This window comes from Erpetoichthys calabaricus, chromosome 5 (assembly GCF_900747795.2).
Source record: "Erpetoichthys calabaricus chromosome 5, fErpCal1.3, whole genome shotgun sequence".
Taxonomy (NCBI): domain Eukaryota; kingdom Metazoa; phylum Chordata; class Cladistia; order Polypteriformes; family Polypteridae; genus Erpetoichthys; species Erpetoichthys calabaricus.
The window spans coordinates 166,175,571-166,198,086 of record NC_041398.2 but is presented as its reverse complement, the minus strand read 5'-3'; the positions used below and the strand labels follow the sequence as shown (position 1 = coordinate 166,198,086).

Sequence of the window (22,516 nt, the reverse complement as noted above, 5' to 3'; positions counted from 1 at the left end):
TATTTCTTACTATGGAAAGCTTGGTCTGCCTATTGAAATTCAGGAATACAAATATGTTCTGCCAGTGTACATGGCTGTTTGCTCTGTCACTGCTTAGAAAAGTGCTTAAGTTATTTCATAGAAAGCATAACATGAAACATCAGTATGCACTGGAAAATGAAAAATGAAACAGTATGAAAAAAAAGACAACAGCATAGAGAAAACAGGTGTTCACTTTTCAACTGTGACATGTCAAAAGCACAAACAGAAACAAAAGCTGCGTCTGTTACTTGTAGTAGTGATGACGTAAAAACAAACAAGACAGCCCTTCACCATTATCAAATGGTGGTAAGAAACAAGTACCACATAATTAAAATGAATATTTGCAATCACACCTCAAGAATTACACACCTGTAAAATACATTAAAGGTGTTTCTAAACACTAAACAGTAAAAACAGTAGTATAATTGATGGTTAAAAATGATCAAAAACCAAAAAATGCATGTCTGTTTTTACATATATTATTATATCTGCCAATATGAATTAATTGTTTCAATGTGCAAGAATATTATATTAATAACTATTTCTATAGACCCACAATGATGCTGACTTAAAACATGGAGTGTCTATTGTCACGGACCTAGGGAACACACTGCTCACACAGGAAATGTTGGGGCACCAACCGGGTCACCCCTTTTAATATTCACAATGTTCAAGAACTGAAACTGTGCTTGATGGTGCATCAAATCAAGGTAAAATGAAAAGCAATGAAAACAAAGGAATAAACAAAATTATTCAGTCTTCTCTTGGATATGTCATAACTCAGCCGAGAGCTCCACTCATCAGTCTGCTCACTCCAAAATTAGACAAGCCATACCGGGTCTCAGTTTTATAATGGAGGGACCTATAGTAGTAGCTCTCAAACTCTGTCCGGGCTATTCCATGTGGCTGCAAGATTTTGTTTCCACAAAACAAACAAAACAAGAATTATTCCTGATATATCCTCTTTTGTAACAAACTGGTCAGTGGCTAATCCACAATTAAAAGATTAGGTAATATTTGTAAAAAGCCTTAGTCTTCAATTATGAAATTCAAGAGCTTTTTCTAATGAGCATCACCTGAAATGATGAACTGGAAACCCTGAGGTTTGGAGCTTTTTCATATAAGCTCTATAATTAAGTAATTTCACCATCGATAATGATTTTTGACCTTCTGAAAAATGGTACACCGATATTAAAAAGCTGGTGAATATGTATACAGTAGATCAACGTGCTCTAAATCCATGCTGAGAACCATATTGCCAAGTTAAATATCCAGGAACTCCAAGAATTAGTGGTCTTCCAGGTTGAAGTTTTTTAGTTATAGTTTTACCAACTCTCTATTCAACCTTTAAATTTCTGTATGAGGAAAGGCGGTAGGTTTTTTCCCCAAGGAACAATGTACAGTATTTTTAATTCTGATGTACACCACTAGTGTGGCCAGGCAGCCATAGACTTGGACCTAATTTAATCCGTCAGAGTTAACATTGTGTTTTGAGTTATGAAGCTGTTTAGGAAATACTTTTCTTTTTTGTTTTTTAACGCGAAATATATTTACCAACTGCTTCGTGTTGGTGGTGTGGCAATGCAATATCAGCACATGCTTCTAACCTCCTCCTCCGAGCCCTATGGATTCAGTAAGTTAAAGCTTAAGCATTTAGTCTTTCAGATTAATTCAGAAAGTACTGCAGGGAAAAATCTTTCTCAATGTTGCTAATGAACAGCACACATATCTAGTGATTTAAAATTTTTTGTATCTGTTTACCTGTATTGTTGTGCTTGATTTTTCGTGCCAGTGCTGCACTAAATGTTGTCTAAGAAAGGCATATGCTGACTATGAAAGGTAATGTGCAGTTATAGCATCTCACTGCACCACTTTGACAAGTGTGCTTCTGGATAAAGGGAAGATAATTGTGTAGGTTACCATGGACATTGGCTTTGGTGCCACCAGAATACTATAAAAATATGTATAAGCTGGATGTATATTTTTCTCTATGATTTAGTCCACTTTGAGAAATATAGCAAAACACATTTTCACTTCAATTGAATCTTAGCTGAAATCGATTCTACTCTGCCTCTATCATCAAAAATAGTTGGGTGTAAATGTAAAAAAATCCGCCAAATTAAACCATTTTTGTCATTTAAAACACAACGGCAGAGGCAAAAAATGTCCCCAAAACTTTAAATGAAATTAGCAATAAGCCAATATATATAATAATGACTGTGTGCTTATAAGCAGCAGAAGAGATCACCTTATTGACAGAAGAAAACTAATGAAAGCCAAACAGTGGGTGGCAGGGTGGGGTGGGATTAAGCGGGGACTCAAATAGGCAAAGAACCAGCAGAGCAAAGTTGGTCATCCAGATGAAATTGCAAGCATGAACGTAAACGTCTCACAGTCAAACAGCTGAGCACACCAACAAAAGAAGCATTTTTAAAGTTACTAGGAACAAAAACAGACAACAATAAACACCACACTAAATACAGCACAGCTTCAACTTCAAAGTATAGCTAACTCGTCACATTCTGACAGCCAGTAATGTGCTGTATGACAGTATAGGTCCTGCACACAGACTTTCCAGGTACAGTAACAGAAGGTCGGGACGCCTTTGTCAGGAAAGCACCAGGGAAAGGAGCGTGCACCGGGCAGTACCTTCCCCAGGACAATAGATGGCAGCACCCCGGGCTTCCTACAGTGCCACGGGTTTGGAGCATGGAAGGACAACTCTGCTGGGGCCCATGGCCACCGCCAGGGGGTGCATGGAGAACAGCTGAACCCTCCTCTGCACAGCTGCCACCACACCCAAAAGTGCAGCTGGAAGGAGATTGTGGAACACAAAGGAGGCCACCTCACTTCATTCAGACAGACAGCCGGAGTCTGGAGGTGGAGGACAAAGCTTGCGGTTGGACAAAAGAGTGACAGAGAGAGAGGAATAGACTGCTTGTGTTAACTGTGCTTGTTATACTGTTTTGCATAGCTGGGAAACAAGACAAAAGCAATCTTGTTTCCCACAGCTGAATAAACGTGTGTTGTGCTGAACTTGTGTCCTGGTGTCTGTTGTGTTGGGTGTCTGGGGAGCCATGCACCCCCTGGAGGTCACAACGTATAAATTCTATAAAATGTTTGTTCAGTTTGCAGTTACATTTTACCTGTGAACTTGTCATAGTGCTATAAAGGCCAAATTCAGTGAAGAGCATTATACAAAAATAAACTGAATTGAACTTATTATCACTACAATATTAAAACTCTGCATTGACATTTTGATTCTATGTAATGTGCTTTTTTAACCACACCTCCCTCTCCACCCTTCATGTGCTAATCACATAAAAGCATATTTGTAAAACATTACCACTACTGTGAAACCAGCTCAAATAAGGACAACAGCACAAACATCAATACCCACAACTATAAAACTGTTAAAAACAGTTATGTCAAATCAAACAGCCCACAAGGTAGCATTAACTGCATCAGAGAAAAGTGACTTTTAAATTGATCAGTTACCTCATTCCGTTATTTAGGTATTTATAACAACTAGGTTGCTGCTAAAAATTCAGGCTACAAAATGAACTTATATAAATGAGGAACAGGATCAAAACTAACATCATTGAGCATACCATCCCACTTCCTTGGTGAAGGTAGTAACTTTTACTTCAACACTGTCACTATCTGCTCTGTTCCTGATTGCCTGTTTACTTGACACTTTTTCAAACTCGGTACCTTCCAAGTTCACCTTGTATCAGTAACTGTGAATATGTATATTATTCACTGTTCAACTACCCCTCTCATAACTGCTAACCAATTTCATAGCACCTCCTATAGAACAGTAATTTGCCTGCTGTAAAAGTTGGCAGGCAAATAAGCTAAAGATCTATATCATGAAAGTGACCTCCCTCCCACATCTTAAAAATCTTCAAAATGTAAATGCTACTGCAATTATACGTTGTTGTGTTTTTTTGTTTTTTTTTTACAGGTACCACATGCTCCAGTACATTCACCTTTGTGTTTACTATGTGCCCATATACTAGTAATTAACAATAACACAAAATATACATTGGAATAACAATGGCAACTGATAGCTGTGTTATAACATGATAATAAGTGCTAATATTAGTACTCATAGAACTGTACAGTTACTACCCCAGCATCACAGGAGAAATACATTATAAGAGAAGCTACTTATGAGAGATTTGTCTGTTACACACTGTTGAAGAAAAAGAATTACAAATATTAACTGGGATAACCTTGCAAATAGTGGAGCATAAGAGCAGGAGTTTTTAAACATAACCAGTGACTGTTTCTTAACAAATTAGGTAAAGCACCAATGCTGGTAAAGTTTGTCTAGATTTAATATTATGTAATACAGTAATCCCTCCTCGATTGCGGGGGTTGTGTTCCAGAACCCCCCGCGAAAGGTGAAAATCCGCGAAGTAGAAACCATATGCTTATATGGTTATTTTTATATTGTCATGCTTGGGTCACAGATTTGCACAGAAACACAGGAGATTGTAGAGAGACAGGAACTTTATTCAAACACTGCAAACAAACATTTGTCTATTTTTCAAAAGTTTAAACTGTGCTCCATGACAAGACAGAGATAACAGTTCCGTCTCACAATTAAAAGAATGCAAACATATCTTCCTCTTCAAAGGAGTGCGCGTCAGGAGCAGAGAATGTCAGAGAGAGAGAGAGAGAGAGATAAAAGCAAACAAAAATCAATAAGGCTGTTCGGCTTTTAAGTATGCGAAGCACCGCCGGACAAAGCAGCTGCAAGGAAGGGAGTAATGTGAAGGTAGTCTTTCAGCATTTTTTAGAGGAGCGTCCGTATCCTCTAGGCCAGTGTGCGAACAGCCCCTCTGCTCACACCCCCTCCGTCAGTAGCAGAAAATGTCAGAGAGAGAGAGAGAGAAAAACAAACAATCAAAAATCAATACGTGCCCTTCGAGCTTTTAAGTATGCGAAGCACCGTGCGGGAAGCATGTCGCTTGACAAAGCAGCTGCACAAATGGGAGCAACGTGAAGGTAATCTTTCAGCATTTTTAGACGAGCGTCTGCATCGTCTAGGGGTGTGAACAGCCCCCCTGCTCACACCCCCTCAGTCAGGAGCAGAGAATGTCAGAGCAAGAGAGAGAGAAAAGCAAACAATCAAAAATCAATACGTGCTGTTTGATCTTTTAAGTATGCGAAGCACAGTGCGGGAAGCATATCACTTGATAAAGCAGCCATGTGTAAGCCCAGCAAGGAAGAGAGCAATGTGAAGGTAATCTTTCAGCGTTTTTTGAGGAGTGGCCATATCCTCTAGGGGTGCAAACAGCCCCCGTGCTCACAATATATTTGAGGAGTTTTATTTAATACGTAATACACGCTCTGGTTGGGTAGCTTCTCAGCCATCTGCCAATAGCGTCCCTTGTATGAAATCAACTGGGCAAACCATCTGAGGAAGCATGTACCAGAAATTAAAAGACCCATTGTCCGCAGAAATCCGCAAACCAGCAAAAAATCCGCGATATATATTTAAATATGCTTACATATAAAATCTGCGATGGAGTGAAGCCGCGAAAGTCGAAGCGCAATATAGCGAGGGATTACTGTACTCAGAATAGAATTGACAGTCTAGACATGATTGAACCACTAGGGTCAAGTAACCATAATATAATACAGTTCTCAGTGTTTTGGAAGAGTGCGGATGCTTAACTGTTAAATGTAACTTTAGTAAGGCAAATTTTGAGCAGATGCAGCAAAGTCTAAGGACGACAGACTGGGATAAGCTTTTAAGACAATTGAGGAGCAGATTTTAAACGTTTTACATATAATGCAGCACAGGTACCTACCTACATTTGGAATTAGTAGGAAACTTGAAAACTCTGGGTTAATTAAGAATTGAAAAAGAAGCTGCAAAGGGGAAAAAGCTGTATGTGGTCCATCAGGAATAGCAATGAGGAATTTAAAAAAATGCATACAGTAAAATAGCAGATGCTCTAAACGTGCATTCTTCTGGTGTCTTCACATGTGAGGAAGTGGATAACCTCCCACCAGTAAAAGGAACTACTAAGGAGTGATTTGGAAATTGCAGAGGGGAAAGTACTGCTCAAATTAAATAGGCTGAGATCAAACAGATCACCAGGACCATATAATATTTATCTCTAGTTCTTAAAGAGGGTTAGCGAGTAACTATATAAATCATTGATGCTTACTTTTGGGAAGTCGCTGCGCACTAGGGAAATTCCAAAGGACTGGAAAATAGCAAATATCACCCCGTCAAATAAAAAGAAATTCCAGGCAGATCCAAGCAACTATAGCTCAGTAAGCTGTCATCACAGGGAAATTAATGGAAAGAATTATTAAGGATAAGATTGAGCAATACATGGCAAGAATAAAAGTTTTACTGAACAGTCAACATGGGTTCAGAAGAGGAAGGTCATGTTCAACAAAAACAACAACATTTATTTATATAGCACATTTTCATACAAACAATGTAGCTCAAAGTGCTTTACATGACAAAAAAGACAAAATAAATAATTAAAATTAGGGAACACTAATTAACATAGAATAAAAGTAAGGTCCGATGGCCAGGGAGGACAGAAAATTAAAAAAAAAAATACTCCAGACGTACCATGCTGGAATTCTAAAAAGAAGTAATAAGATATTATCAAAGTGGAGCATATGATATTATTTATCTGGACTTTCAGAATAAATTGTATAAGGTGTCACATGACAGGTAGGGCATCCAACTAAAAGAAATGGGGAGTTCAGTGTGTGGTGTGTAGATGTGTGCAGAATTGGCTCAGACACAGGAGGCAGAGGGTCATGGTTCAAGGAACCCTATCAGAATTGGCTGACATTAAGAGTGGTGTTCCTCCGGGGTCAGTGCTAGGGACGATGCTGCTATTTTTAATATGACTATTTTATAACACATTTACAGTGCATCCGGAAAGTATTCACAGCGCATCACTTTTTCCACATTTTGTTATGTTACAGCCTTATTCCAAAATGGATTAAATTCATTTTTTCCTGAGAATTCTACACACAACACCCCATAATGACAACTTGAAAAAAGTTTACTTGAGGTTTTTGCAAATTTATTAGAGGCAACTCAGGCGCCTTCTTCAGGCAAGATGGTATTGATTACATCTTGCCTGAAGAAGGGGCCTGAGTTGCCTCGAAAGCTTGCATATTGTAGTCTTTTTAGTTAGCCAATAAAAGGTGTCATTTTGCTTGGCTTTTCTCTACATTCATAATGGCTAACACGGTACAACACCCTAGTACTGCAAATTTATTAAAAATAAAAAAAAAACTGAGAAATCACATGTACATAAATATTCACAGCCTTTGCTCAATACTTTGTTGATGCACCTTTGGCACCAATTACAGCCTCAAGTCTTTTTGACTATGATGCCACAAGCTTGGCACACCTATCCTTGGCCAGTTTCGCCCATTCCTCTTTGCAGCACCTCTCAAGCTCCATCGGGTTGGATGGGAAGCGTCAGGGCACAGCCATTTTAAGATCTCTCCAGAGATGTTCAATCGGATTCAAGCCTGGGCCACTCAAGGACATTCACAGAGTTGTCCTGAAGCCACTCCTTTGATATCTTGGCTGTGTGCTTAGGGTCCTTGTCCTGCTGAAAGATGAACCATCGCCCCAGTCTGAGGTCAAGAGCACTCTGGAGCAGGTTTTCATCCAGGATGTCTCTGTACATTGCTGCAGTCATCTTTCCCTTTATCCTGACTAGTCTCCCAGTTCCTGCCGCTGAAAAACATCCCCACAGCATGATGCTGCCACCACCATGCTTCACTGTAGGGATGGTGCCAGGTTTCTTCTAAACGTGACGCCTGGCATTCACACCAAAGAGTTCAATCTTTGTCTCATCAGACCAGAGAATTTTCTTTCTCATGGTCTGAGAGTCCTTCAGGTGCCTTTTGGCAAACTCCAGGTCGGCTGCCATGTGCCTTTTACTAAGGAGTGGCTTCCGTCTGGCCACTCTACCATACAGGCCTGATTGGTGGATTGCTGCAGAGATGGTTGTCCTTCTGGAAGGTTCTCCTCTCTCCACAGAGGACCTCTGGAGCTCTGACAGAGTGACCATCGGCTTCTTGGTCACCTCCCTGACTAAGGCCCTTCTCCCCCGATCGCTCAGTTTAGATGGCCAGCCAGCTCTAGGAAGAGTCCTGGTGGTTTTGAACTTCCTCCACTTACGGATGATGGAGGCCACTGTGCTCATTGGGACCTTCAAAGCAGCAGAAATGTTTCTGTAACCTTCCCCAGATTTGTGCCTCGAGACAATCCTGTCTCGAAGGTCTACAGACAATTCCTTTGACTTCATGCTTGGTTTGTGCTCTGACGTGAACTGTCAACTGTGGGACCTTATATAGACAGGTGTGTGCCTTTCCAAATCATGTCCAATCAACTGAATTTACCACAGGTGGACTCCAATTAAGCTGCAGAAACATCTCAAGGATGATCAGGGGAAACAGGATGCACCTGAGCTCAATTTTGAGCTTCATGGCAAAGGCTGTGAATACTTATGTACATGTGCTTTCTCTATTTTTTTATTTTTAATAAACTTGCAAAAACCTCAAGTAAACTTTTTTCATGTTGTCATTATGGGGTGTTGTGTGTAGAATTCTGAGGAAAAAAATGAATTTAATCCATTTTGGAATAAGGCTGTAACATAACAAAATGTGGAAAAAGTGATGCGCTGTGAATACTATCCGGATGCACTGTGTATGTGGATAGGAATATAAGTAACAAGCTATTTAAGTTTGCAGATGATACCAAGGTAGGTGGATTAGCAGACATTTTGGAATCCATTGAATCATTACAGAGGGACATGGACAGTATACAGCTGGCTTATTCAAATGGCGGCCCAGAAGAAACCTCTGAGTGGCCCAGTGTTACCACCAGAAATGCACAGAAAAACCAAGAAAAACACATTTCGTAAGGATTCAGAAATTCCTACAGTAGTACAGACCATGAATGAGTAGCCTATCAACATTCAACCTACAATGCACCATGTTGTTGTGTGTCTAGAAGTGGTGGTAGTAGTCTATGATACAGTTCTTTTTATTTTTTTTGGGATGGTACATATGGCATCGACTACAAATTAAACACTTCTATAATCAATTGTGTGCTGAGTCATAGTTGTATTCCAGTTTCATCAAGTGAGTGCAAATGTGGGTTTTCGCAAATTAATCCAATTGTTAATCCAATGAGAGCCTTGTTACTGACAAGCACCGACTCTGCACTTCTCTTCATTGGAATGGTTGACCCTCCACTCCCACGCTTCAATCCTGTGGATTCATGTCTGTTATGAGGATGACAATCAGCAATTGTGTGGAAGAAAAATTTTAGGGTGGCATAACATTCATCTTAAAGAAACAGCATAAAGGGTTAATAAATGTCAGAAACCTCTGCAGGCATATTGGGAAACCAGGATATAATAGACTTCATTTTATATAAATCATTTAGGTGTAAACCAATGAATCAGAGTAAAATGTATGCATTTATTGACACGGTATGTAAATTCATTAGTTTATAAAATTAACCTTTATTCTTTGTTTCTCTGATCATTCTGACCATGCTGTAAGGGACTGCTTTTGAAGAATGCTCCCTCTAAGGCATTTTACAGAGGAGTAATTAAAACATACAATGAACATCTTTTTTCCTGTCCGATAACTGATTTGTCCTGTTAGGGGATGTTTCTTTCTTTAATAAGATGTTAAATTTCTACCACAATTGACACACAAAGCAAAGAACAAATTAAAAAGGCTGAATTTGATAAAAAAAAACATGCAAAAAATAAAAAGCTTTGAATTTTCTTTAAAACTCAATCAATTAAGCATGGATTGTTTTGGGGGACTACATTACAACTTTTTGTAGAATGTAGAGCTTGTTATTAACCTGTGGTTAATATTCTCTGATTTCAGAAATTCTGTGTTTGTAATTTTAAACCATCAAGCACAATATTATGCAGTATAGAACACCTAAGCAGGTGCCTTAATAATAGTGTTGGATCCTCGCAATAAGGAGATGCTGGGTTCAAGGTGCTTCTTGTGTGGAGTTTGCAGTAGTGAGAAAAGCACTATGTAAATGTAAAGAATTATTATTATCATACTTGATTTCTCAATTTCAAATTTTCAAAATTTTAAATGTTATTTGGTAAAAAAAAAAAAAAAAAAAAACACGACATGTGGCACTAGGACTCTCAGCCTCTATATTACCTTCACAGTACCTCATACTTGATCCAGACGCAATGTATGTGCACCGCCAAAAACGCACTGCTAATCACACATGTGGTGATTTAAACCGAACGTATGTTCCCTCAGTGTGCAGTAGATGTTGTATTTATGTATGTTAGTTACTGTTATCACCTGTTGAAAGTTTGTGCACAAATAGCTTTGATAGTTCTTTTTAAGTGTTTTGAATTAGGGCTGTGATGTGCCTGGGTCATATATTACCAAAATATTTATTTTATTTCAAAAGGGAAACATTTTATTACTAACACTGTGCACTATTTTGTTTTTATGCACTTTGAGATGTGCCTAGGTCAGACCAAAATGTTTATTTTTTAATTTCATTTATTACCTGCTGCTTACTGGTCACTGAAAATGTCTGGTCCAGATAAAGGTCTTGGTTTGAAAATCTGGCCCAACCGAATTTGTAATTGAACAGCCCTGGTATACAGGCTTGGGCCGATTTGTAGCAGATGAAATATAATGTAAGTAAATGTAAAGTATTACACATAGGAAGTAAAAATGTTAGGTTTGAATACACAATGAGAGGTCTGAAAATTGAAAAATACACCTTACAAGAAGGATTTAGAAGGTGTAGTGGATACAACACTATCAACTGCCAGACAGTGTTCAGAAGCCATTAAGATGGCTAATAGAATGTTAGGTTATGTAGCACGATGTGTAGGGTACAAGTTCATGGAGGTTATGCACTGTATAATGCACTGCAGAGGCCTCATCTGGAGTAATGTCTGCAGTTTTGGCCTCCAGGTTACAAAAAGGACACAGCAGTGCTAGAAAAAGTCCAGAGAAGAGTGACTAGGCTGATTCCAGGGCTACAAGGGATGAATCATGCCAAAAGATTTAACAAGATGACCTTTTCAATTTAAGTAAAAGAAGATTAAGAGGAGACATAATTGAAGTGTTTAAAATTATGAAGGGAATCAGTACAGTGGATCAAGACTTATTTTAAAATCAGTTCATCAAGAACACAGGTACACATTTGGAAACTTGTTAAGGGCAAATTTCACACAAGTGTGAGGAAGTTTTTCTTTACACAGAGATCCATATACACATGGAACAATCTACCAAGTAGTGTGGTAGACAGTAGGACTTTAGGGAATTTCAAAACTAGACTTATTTTAGAAGAATTAAGTGGGTATGAATGGTGAGATTTGTTGGGCTGAATGGCCTGTTCTTGTCTAGATTGTTCTAATGTTCTAAAATGATAATAGGTTCAATTAATGAGCTACCACACCTTATGAATTGAAAGTCGAAGCATTTAATGTATCAGTGCAGAACATGTATCAATACATATTCTAATATTAAAAACAATTCTACTAAATTAAAGAATACTTACCAGAAGAAACATCCCCATCTAACAAGTTATCATCTTCTGAAGTGTGGAAATCCATAATGCCTCCTGCCCCATCTAAAAGCTCCTCATCACTGCTGGCGCTGGTTATGCTGTTGTAACTGTTTCTGTAATAACCTCTATGGAACAACTGCTCTGACTCCATTTAGCAACTTGATAACCTAAAACAAGGAAATACATTGTTCAGTTTCAGGTTTATTTGTCATTCCAGCCATATCTAAACTACAATGGGACAAAATTGCATTACTCAAAACCAGAGAATGTGCAGAAAGGGAAAAAACACAAAAAAGTAAACTAAGACAGTGCTCAATTCAAAGTCCAACCAAATGCTTATGTAAAATACTCAATTACTACAAATTAAAATAAATAATTATGTCCATAAAAACTGACTTGTTATATGCATGTTACAGATTGTTTAGCAGTCTTATTTCCTGTACAAATAAACTATTACATATTCTTGCTGTTCATTTTGTGGAGCGATATCTCCTGCCAGATGGCATGAAATCAAACAGTTCAAGAGAGGGTGTTGTGGTGTGAAACTTTGCATATAAGTTGATAAATATTTCGTATGTCTTTATTTGTAACTTAGGCAAAGCAACGTAATATTAGTATTTCATTAGTGAGAAGCATTCAGGTCTACCCCTTAGGACTAAGTCATGATAGTGAATTTTACGGTTGGGGGAAGTGCCTCAAACAAGTATGGCAAGTAATTCTCTGTAGGGCTCTCTCAGTCAACCCCCACAGGAATGCCAGACTGCCTAGCTGGCAAACTTCAGCTCAACAAATGATTTTGGGGGCAGGTGTGAAGGTGTTCTCTACCCCATTGGTCTGAAGTATGGCTGTTTTGAATTGGCTTGTATCAAAAGCATTTAAGTACCATGACGCCCTATTGGCTCTAGGGGTTGGACAGAAAACCTATAAATTTGCTTGCTTTTCCTCTCTTTCTCTCTCTTATCAAACTGATGAAAGACCATCTCACTCACCATGAACTGAAAAGGACAACACAATGAAGAGCACAGCACGGCAGCCATATTGAGACAGGCATGCAGCCTGTTCTGAAGAACGCTGACCAAAAATGATTCCTTAACTAGAGACATTTTAAGTAATTAACAAGTCTGTGCACCACCTGAAACTACACATCAACATTTATCAGGTTGTATGGTTGCCAATATTCAAATGTACTTTGCATATTGTTATTTATGAATATTATAAATAATACATTATTTTAAGTTTTAACTTAACTCCTGCTTGTCTTTTACTACACCGAATTGCCTAAGGTTATAACAATAACAACATTTACTTATATAGCACATTTTCATGCAAACGATGTAGCTCAAAGTGCTTTACATAATGAAGAAAGAGAAAAAATAAAAAAATAAATAAGAACATAGAATTAGGGAACACTAACATACAGTAAAAGTAAGGTCCGATGGCCATGGAGGACAGAAAGAACAAAAAAGCTCCAGATGGCTGGAGAAAAAAAAATCTGCAGGGGTTCCAAGGCCACAAGACCACCCTACCCCCTAGGCAATATAGATGTAGAAGGGAAGGTGGGGAGAAGTTAAATGTAAAAGTAAGGTCCGATGGCCACGGAGGACAGAAAGAACAAAAAAGCTCCAGATGGCTGGAGAAAAAAAAAATCTGCAGGGGTTCCAAGGCCACGAGACCACCTTATCCCCCTAGGCAATATAGATGTAGAAGGGAAGGTGGGGAGAAGTTAAATGGTAAACGGTGGTTAAGTCTGTGAGATCTGAGGCATTCTGACAAAGGCTACATATTAATAATACAAAAAGGGGAAAGTAGAGTAATATATCACTCTACAAAGACAAAACAGGAGAGTGAGGAATCTCAGGAAAGAGACCCTGTTAAGACACAATGCAGTTTCCGAACCAGAATGTAATGCAGCTCGTCAGGATACTCTCAATAGTGCCCAGGTAGAAGGTGGTGAGGATGGGAAAAGAGATTTTCACTCAATTCAACCTCCTAAGGAACTACAACATCTGCTGAGCTTTCTTGACCTGGTGTGTATTAGTTACTACATAATTAGTTACTATATGCATTTTTGAAAAGTGTTCCTAGCATTATACTTAAAATAAGCAAAATTATACAGTAATCCCTCCTCCATCGCGGGGGTTGCGTTCCAGAGCCACCTGCGAAATAAGAAAATCCGTGAAGTAGAAACCATATGTTCATGTGGTTATTTTTATATATTTTAAGCCCTTATAAACTCTTCCACACTATTATAAACATTTCACGCACAATTATACAGCATAAACCCTTTGTATTCTCTTAGATATTAGGTAAGATTCGTTGAAATTATGTATGTAAACACAGTTTACATACAGTAAAACCTAAATATTATTTTAAAAATATCGAGCATCTCCCATATCACATATGTTACAGCCATTACGACAGACAGGCCACCATCAATAAATACGTACAATGCAAGAAAAATTGTACACAATAAAATGTGTGTACAGTGACACTAAACTATGTACATGTAATAAGTACTGTACGTAAATAATTAATTATGGTTACTCACCAACAATGACACGATGACTTGTCCGATAACAATGAGTTTAATTTTACTGCACAACAAAGGATAGCGTTACAGCTCTTCTAAAGGAGCCTCTTCAGGCAACTGTTTAGCACCGCCGTTGTTCTTCTTCCATCACTCTTCAATCCAAATCCCTAAAGCAGATTCCATCCTGACTACTGCCTTACAACGTCCACTTGCAACTCATTTTGCGCCCTGGTTAAAAGACACTGCGGCTGTAGATCTTATATGCTTTTCCTCCTTTTTAAATAAAAAGAATCGTGGACTCATTTATGCTGTAATGATGTCCTGCAGCGGTGTAGCTGTATCCTTCCTTCAACATATCCAAAACTTTTACCTTTTCTGCAATCATTTGCATCTTCTGTTGGCGCTTGTGTACGTTAATGCTGAATGAGTGAGATTAGTACTTCATGGTTAATGCAGCACTCCGTCGCTGAGCCAATCAGCAGCACACAGGAACTTAACCGCATGCTCTGATTGGGTAGCTTCTCAGCCATCCACCAATAGCGTCCCTTGTTTCAATTCAAATGCGTCCCTTGTTTGAATTCAAATGGGCAAATCAACTGAGGAAGCACACGTACTGTAGACCGCAGACATCCGCGAAGCAGTGAAAAATCCGCGATATATATTCACATATGCTTATATTTAAAATCCGCGATGGAGTGAAGCCGCGAAAGACGAAGCGCGATATAGCGAGGGATCACTGTATTCAAAATGACCACATTTTGCCATTTGATATATTGTCTTTGTGCCATTTATAATTACAGGGTTTACATGTGACATCATCACATTCAGTTTTTATTTACATTTTACACAGGATCACAACCTTTTTGAAAAGGGGGATTATATTAAACAATCTACCAAAACAGGAGAGCATTAGGGAGTAACATAATATCCATGGGTGTTTCCTGCCTTGCGACCAATGCTGCTGGGAAAAGTTGTAACCCACTCACAACTTGTATTGTATTAAGCAGACTTGAGGAAGTTTTTATGCTACAGTATATTACATATTACAAAAATTTATACTGTATGACAGGATTACAACACAATTTGGAAAGACTTTTTTTCACAGAAAAAGATTATTTGAATTGACTTTGCAACCAAAAAAAAAAAGCATATATTCACAAAGAAAATTAGTAAAATCTCTGGATAAGTACAAATCTAGGGGACAATTAACTGTAGTAGGGCCTCGTAGGAATGTTATATCTACCTGTGGCAATTCAATCTCTCATTGCTGCATTTTGCTTCATAGTCAACCCATGCCACTGACGTCTTATTTTTTAAGTTTACTTTTTCACAGTTCTTTCACTTCCAAAAACAGCCACTTTATCAAGTTCTTCTGAAAACATAGCACAATATGATGCATAGGTTTACTGTGAGGCATTTTGCCATTGTACTTTGAGATTGATTTTTTTCCTCTCTCTGCTTCAAAAGCTTATTCTTGCTACTCAATGGTTTCTTTTAATTGCATTATCTGAGAATTATGATTGTGCTATTTTGGAAATTTATTTTTATGTGCATACCCCTACTAATGCCCATGACATTTTTTTCTTCTAGGCATAACCAGAAGACATTCAGCAAGGAAGTTGTTCACAAATCAAACAGTTCTCAATTTTATACAAATTTGTGTTGGATCATTGCTGTGAGCACATTTATAGTTTAATTAAGCTCTATTACACTACATGAATTTCAGTCATACGCTTTACTTATATAGTTTCATTAAAGAGTCAGGCAGCCACAGCTTCTCTGTCAGAGAGGTTGAACTTGCCATTTCTTTTCCAGAGATATATGGGGCACCACACGCCCCTTTCCAGTGACATCATGACCCCCCCAAGCTCTCCTAATCCGTCTACTGACTTCATAGGGATCATTAACATGATCAAGACAAATTAGTGTCTGCCAATGCATCATTTTTTTTTTTTTTTTTACTTGGACGTATCTTTCCCCTTTTCTATCTGCAGGGGAGTGAGACAAGGCTGTCCCTGGTCTCCTATACTCTATTTTTTGGTGGAGCCATTCAAAGAACTTTAATGCAACTCACAGTTGTTTTCCCTATAACAGTTAATTAAACATTTCTTAAAAATTTCTTTATCAGCCGATGATATTCTTTTGTTTCTTGGGAATGTTTGTTGGCTAGGTTATTTTCCTCACTTTACCTAGGAGATTGTCTCCTCCCATTAGACTTAATATCAAGGTAACTGAAGCTCACTCGTTTAACACTAGAATCTCTGAAACCTACGAAAAAACTCATAATCCTGGGCCACCATAAATTCCTTCGCATGTTTCTGTAGCTTAATTGGAGTCTACCTGTGGCACACACCTGTCTATATAAGGTCCCACAGTTGACAGTTCATGTCAGAGCACAAACCCAGTATGAAGTTAAAGGAATTGTCTGTAGACCTCCGAGACAGGATTGTCTCGAGGCACAAATCTGGGGAAGGTTACAGAAAAATTTCTGCTGCTTTGAAGGTCCCAATGAGCACAGTGGCCTCCATCATCCGTAAGTGGAAGAAGTTCGAAACCACCAGGACTCTTCCTAGAGCTGGCCGGCCATCTAAACTGAGCGATCGGGGGAAAAGGGCCTTAGTCAGGGAGGTGACCAAGAAGCCGATGGTCACTCTGTCAGAGTTCCAGAGGTCCTCTGTGGAGAGAGGAGAACCTTCCAGAAGGACAACCATCTCTGCAGCAATCCACCAATCAGGCCTGTATGGTAGAGTGGCCAGACGGAAGCCACTCATTAGTAAAAGGCACATGGCAGCCCGCCTGGAGTTTGCCAAAAAGCACCTGAAGGACTCTCAGACCATAAGAAAGAAAATTCTCTAATCTGATGAGACAAAGATTGAACTCTTTGGTGTGAATGCCAGGCATCACGTTTGGAAGAAACCAGGCACCACTCATCACCAGGCCAATACCATCCCTACAGTGAAGCATGTTGGCGGTAGCATCATGTTTTGGCAGGGACTGGCAGACTAGTCAGGATAAAGAGAAAGATGACTGCAGCAATGTACAGAGACATCCTGGATGAAAACCTGCTCCAGAGCGCTCTTGACCTCAGACTGGGGTGACAGTTCATCTTTCAGCAGGACAATGACCCTAAGCACACAGCCAAGATATCAAAGGAGTGGCTTCAGGACAACTCTGTGAATGTCCTTGAGTGGCCCAGCCAGAGCCCAGACTTGAATCCGATTGAACATCTCTGGAGAGATCTTAAAATGGCTGTGCCCTGACGCTTCCCATCCAACCTGATGGAGCTTGAGAGGTGCTGCAAAGAGGAATGGGCGAAACTGGCCAAGGATAGGTGTGCCAAGCTAGTGGCATCATATTCAAAAAGACTTGAGGCTGTAATTGCTGCCAAAGGTGCATCGACAAAGTATTGAGCAAAGGCTGTGACTACTTATGTACATGTGATTTCTCAGTTTTTTTATTTTTAATAAATTTGCAAAAACCTCATGTAAACTTTTTTCACGTTGTCATTATGGGGTGTTGTGTGTAGAATTCTGAGGAAAAAAATGAATTTAATCCATTTTGGAATAAAGCTACAACATAACAAAATGTGGAAAAAGTGATGCGCTGTGAATACTTTCCGGATGCACTGTATATATATATATATATATATATATATATATATATATATATATATATATATATACACACACACACACACACATATATACACACACACACACACACATATATATATATATATATATATATATATATATATATATTATATATTCACACATATACATATATTACACACACACACACACACACACAAAAGTTCAAACGTTTCCACAAATGTTCATATTTTTGGTAGAAATTCATACCTTTTCATAACTAGATAACATTAAATGAATTAAAAATGCATTACTAGTGTGTATAATGGCTATTACTGCTTGAAATTACTAATATTTTTTTTTATTTACATATGGCCGCAAAACCCCATTTTCAGCAGCAATTCCTTCAGCGCACTAAAGATAAACTCTCTTACATTATCCTTACCTTATCTTTGGTTAGCCATTTGTTAATGCTAGTTGTAGTTGGTCATAAGAGATACCTTTCCAACTGCTTTAGCACCACTGAAACCTGTTACTCTGTTCACTTATGTTGCAAGGTACTGGAATTCCTACAGATCAGTAATAGGTTCAAAAATTGCCAAAATGAAACATTGTAACATTGTAACATTTTTCTAGCAAACAACCCTCATCACATAAATGTAGTTGTTCAGAAGGATTTACACCCATTCTAATACAAAGGAAATGAAAAAGAAAGAAAGATGCTATCTTTTCCACCTGTTCACATCAAACTGCTACCCAAGACATTTATTAAACAATGTTTAAATAAAAATGCCAGAGCTGGCTGAATCATGTCTTTCAAATGAAACACCATTAACAGTGTCATGGATGGCTGGGTTGAGCCATGGAGAACCGGGGAGGACGACAAGAGCAAACAAAGGCACAGTAACACCCCACAGTTCTCCTATTGTTGTGTTACAGGACAAAGCCATGGTCCGGTTGCTGCAGACAGCCAGCCCTCCTGGAGAAGGACAACCCTCGAGGGGCAGGCTGCTTCGACCTACGATGCTCAGCTGAGGGAGGGGCAATGTAATGGACACCCCTGGAATGAAAGGATGGGGGAAGGCAGCTACTTGCTGACACTGCTTCCCCCAAAACGCTAGATGGCAGCTCCCCTGGAGTGTAGTGGTGCCCTGGATTCCCGCAGTGCATCCTGGGACTTGGAGTTCGATTTCTCAGCCCTGTTGGGTGCCATGGGTGCCGCCAGGAGGTGCTGTCAAAGGACCTGGGGATGTATTCTTTCGCTATAGCCTGGAAGTACGAGGTAGTCATGAGGACGGAAGTTCCGAAGTACTCCCGGGCTGAACAAAATCTCAGTTCTTCATTAGACCTGAAGTGCCAGCCAGTCACATGGTCGGAAGGACAGAAGCACTTCCAGGTCAAAAACTATTTAAAGGACTGATGGGAACCCAGCAAGCGGAGCCGGGAGGTGTGGAGGAGAATATTGTATTGATTTATTGTTGGTTTATTTGTGTATGGTGGCTGTAGTGCTTAAAGGGCACTTTAAAAAAGAAAAAGTAAGTAAAAGATCTTCTTTGTGCTTTTACCCTGTGTCCGTGTATCTGTCTGTTGGGTTTAATGGGGCAACAGCGACCCCTAGAGTCTTACAACAGACATATGAACATGAACCCAACACACGCAGACTTAAAAAGAACATCTAAATAATAAAAAAAGACTTTATGACCAATACCCTCCAAACCCCACCTTATTAATCAACCCCCCACCTTGCACCCCTACTCCCATCTTCATCATACACTGCCTTTAATTCCTGTATGTTGTAGAAGAAGCCAGGACACAGACAGACACACAGACCAACAATGTCCCAAGAACACATACATTGATTTTCTTCGCTGCCTTTTCCAGCTCACAACACACAAACCCACAGTCCTTGCTTTCCTTCTCTCTTTTCTTCTCTGCCACCTCCACTCCTCTCTCGCAAGCTCTGTCTTCTGCCTCCCAACTCCAGCTCCCTAAATGGAGTGAGGCGGCCTCTTTTATACTGCACCCAGAAGTGCTTCACGTGCTCTCTGATCATCTTCTGGCTGCAGCAAAAGTGCTGCAGACCATGGCTCCAGAGCTGTCCAGGCGCCCCCTGTCGGTGGCCATGGGTCCCAGCAGGGTTGAGCTTCTAAGCTCCAAGCCCGTGGCCCCGATGCAATCCAGGGGGGCTGCCCTCTTGTGTCCCGGGGGAGGTACTGCGGTTGATATGTCCTCTACCCCAGTCCTTTCCTCAGAAGGGCATCCCGACCAGGCAAGAACCCTGGTCGTCTATCACAATGTCTAATCATTTTCCTCTGATGACAACACCTGGTAGGTTGTCGAAAGCTCAGGAATAAAAAGATATTTTAGATATGCGATTCATATTCTCTCTTTGTGGAACAGCTACAAATAAATATGTATAAAAATATATGATTGCATGTACATCTTGCACCTTATCCTTTAGAGCAATTTGTCTTTACTTTTTTGCTTTTTTCAAAGAAATTCATATATGGGCATCAACTTCACTATTTAAATTTGTCTTAGGAATAAAAATATATACAAATAAGCTTTTAGATTAAAAAGTCTTTAAATTCAGGAAAAAACATTCATTTAATCGGATGTGCTCAAACTTTTGAATGTACTGTACAGTACTATACTGTACTGTAATTCATTGAGTTTTAATTTTAAGCTCACAGATTTATTATTTTCTTAGACTTCTCACAATTTCTTCATCTCCAAGAAGAAATGCTTCTTTATAAGGCTGCTTCATATATTAATAGCTATAAATTGAAGAATTACTTATAATCTAGTAGTTAGACCACTTCAGGCAGTGTTTATATGTATTTAAGAGTACAGAAAGAGTAGAATCTTAAAAGAAAGCTTGACTGTAAGCGCTCATACTGAGAAAGAAAAAGGTTTTGTAGCTGCTGACCAATCATATCTTAAATAATTCATTAACTTATGCAAAGGGGTTCAGGTGTAAAAAATTCATGACTTTTGTTAGCATAACTTTAAAGGATAATAATGAAAGCATGAAGTGCTCATTATAAGAGAACTAGCAAAATACCCGCGCTTCGCAGCGGAGAAGTAGTGTGTTAAAGAGGTTATGAAAAAGTAAAGGAAACATTTTAAAAATAACGTAACATGATTGTCAATGTAATTGTGTTGTCATTGTTATGAGTGTTGCTGTCATATATATATACATATACACATATACACACACATATACACACATATACAGATATATTATATATACATATACACATATATTTTTTATATATATATATATATATATATATATATATATATATATACACATACATACATACATACATACATACATATACACACATAGATGCACTTACAATAACATAGAAATCAATATAAACAACATTAACATCATTATCATATGAGAATATGAAGTAATATATAAGAAGCACATTTCATATAAATATAAATTATTAAACAGTAAAATCTTCTATAATTTGCTACCGTGGCTTTTCGTTGGTCTGTCCAGGATTTTAAATCACCTGTAGCTTGCAAACCGTTTCACCTATTGACTTGAAATGTGGTACACATATAATACGTCACGTCTGCTATCCGCTTTATGGGTGATGATTGTATTACTCTTTTTATGTTTATTTTATTTTAGAATCAACTCCTATCTGCGCACACCAGGGCGGCCGTGGGCAGATGCGTATGGTGTATTCACTCCATGTTATCGTGCATTGCGCTGTCACTGGTATTTTGATAAAAGAATTTGAACAATATATAAGAAGTGTATAAATTATTAAACAGTAAAACATTAACATTTAAGAAGTAAAGTTACATTGAGTACTACTGCAGTGCCTTCGGGTATACCTCATTTTTTGTTTGCCCATTACATGCTTAAATGTATACATTTTTTGGTGTACCTACCCGAGAACACGCGACATATAACCGAGCGTGGGAGAAGCATGGATTTTAAACACGCGTTGAGTTCATCTGCTGGTCTCCCTCGTGGAATAACTGGTAATGTTTGACTAAAATGTACAGCGAGTAAAACGACATTACCTCCTTTTTTTTTTTTTACGATCTCTGAGATGTTGCTTTTTTCGGTTCAAGGCTTCATAAGCTCTTTTATGTGCCATGGTGTACTTAATAAGTACTAATTATCCCAAACCATCATCTTTGAATGTTGCAAGACTTTCGCCTTGTATGTAGATCGGGGTAATTACATTCATTGCATTCCTAGTCTGAATCACAATCTAATTGTATGGGTGGTTACCTGGCACTGTAGGGTTGCCACCCGTCCTTTAAAATACGGAATCGTGCCGCGTTTGAGAATGAAATTGCGCGTCCCGTTTTGAATCAATACTGGACGGGATTTATCCCGTATTTTTTTTTATCATTTTTTTTTTAAAGCAGCGTGTCATGCAAATCATCCCACACGCATTTTATGAAGATGCCTCCTTTCCTACTTTTGATTGGGTAATACTTGATGTCATCGTTAGTTTGATTGGTCTTTTTAACTGTCCAGTGAGGAGGGCGTGTCTTTTAAGTAGAGTCTGCAAAGTGTTGGCACTGAGATGTGGCGTCAGCGCCATAGTTGAAGCCCCTAACGTTGCGGTCAGCAAGTCGGCTAACATCCGCCATGTGCCGTCTTTCAGTTGCGAGAAGCAGATCATAGAATGGTTGAAACTGTTGCCCCTAACGTTGCGCCACGGCGTGTGGTTCATTTATACCTCGTGTCTTCTCATTAAACTTTTATCTCGCGAATATGTTATTGCAATCCGCAGCGGGAGCGTT

At 38.9% G+C, this 22,516-nt stretch overlaps 1 protein-coding gene across 4 annotated transcripts in view; it reads right to left on the bottom strand.

Moving 5' to 3' along the window:
• The window catches only part of LOC114652027 (H(+)/Cl(-) exchange transporter 3), a 183,311-nt gene that overhangs the window by 119,656 nt on the left and 41,139 nt on the right, over positions 1 to 22,516 (bottom strand). For 2 of the 4 annotated variants that reach the window (XM_028802180.2, XM_028802184.2), the window contains exon 2: positions 11,603 to 11,778. In XM_028802180.2, the coding sequence (XP_028658013.1) occupies positions 11,603 to 11,762 (160 nt within the window). In that variant the 5' untranslated portion in view covers positions 11,763 to 11,778. Of the gene's footprint in view, positions 1 to 11,602; positions 11,779 to 22,516 lie in introns of those variants that run through there. The other 2 variants (XM_028802183.2, XM_051927643.1) reach the window with 2 other exon arrangements.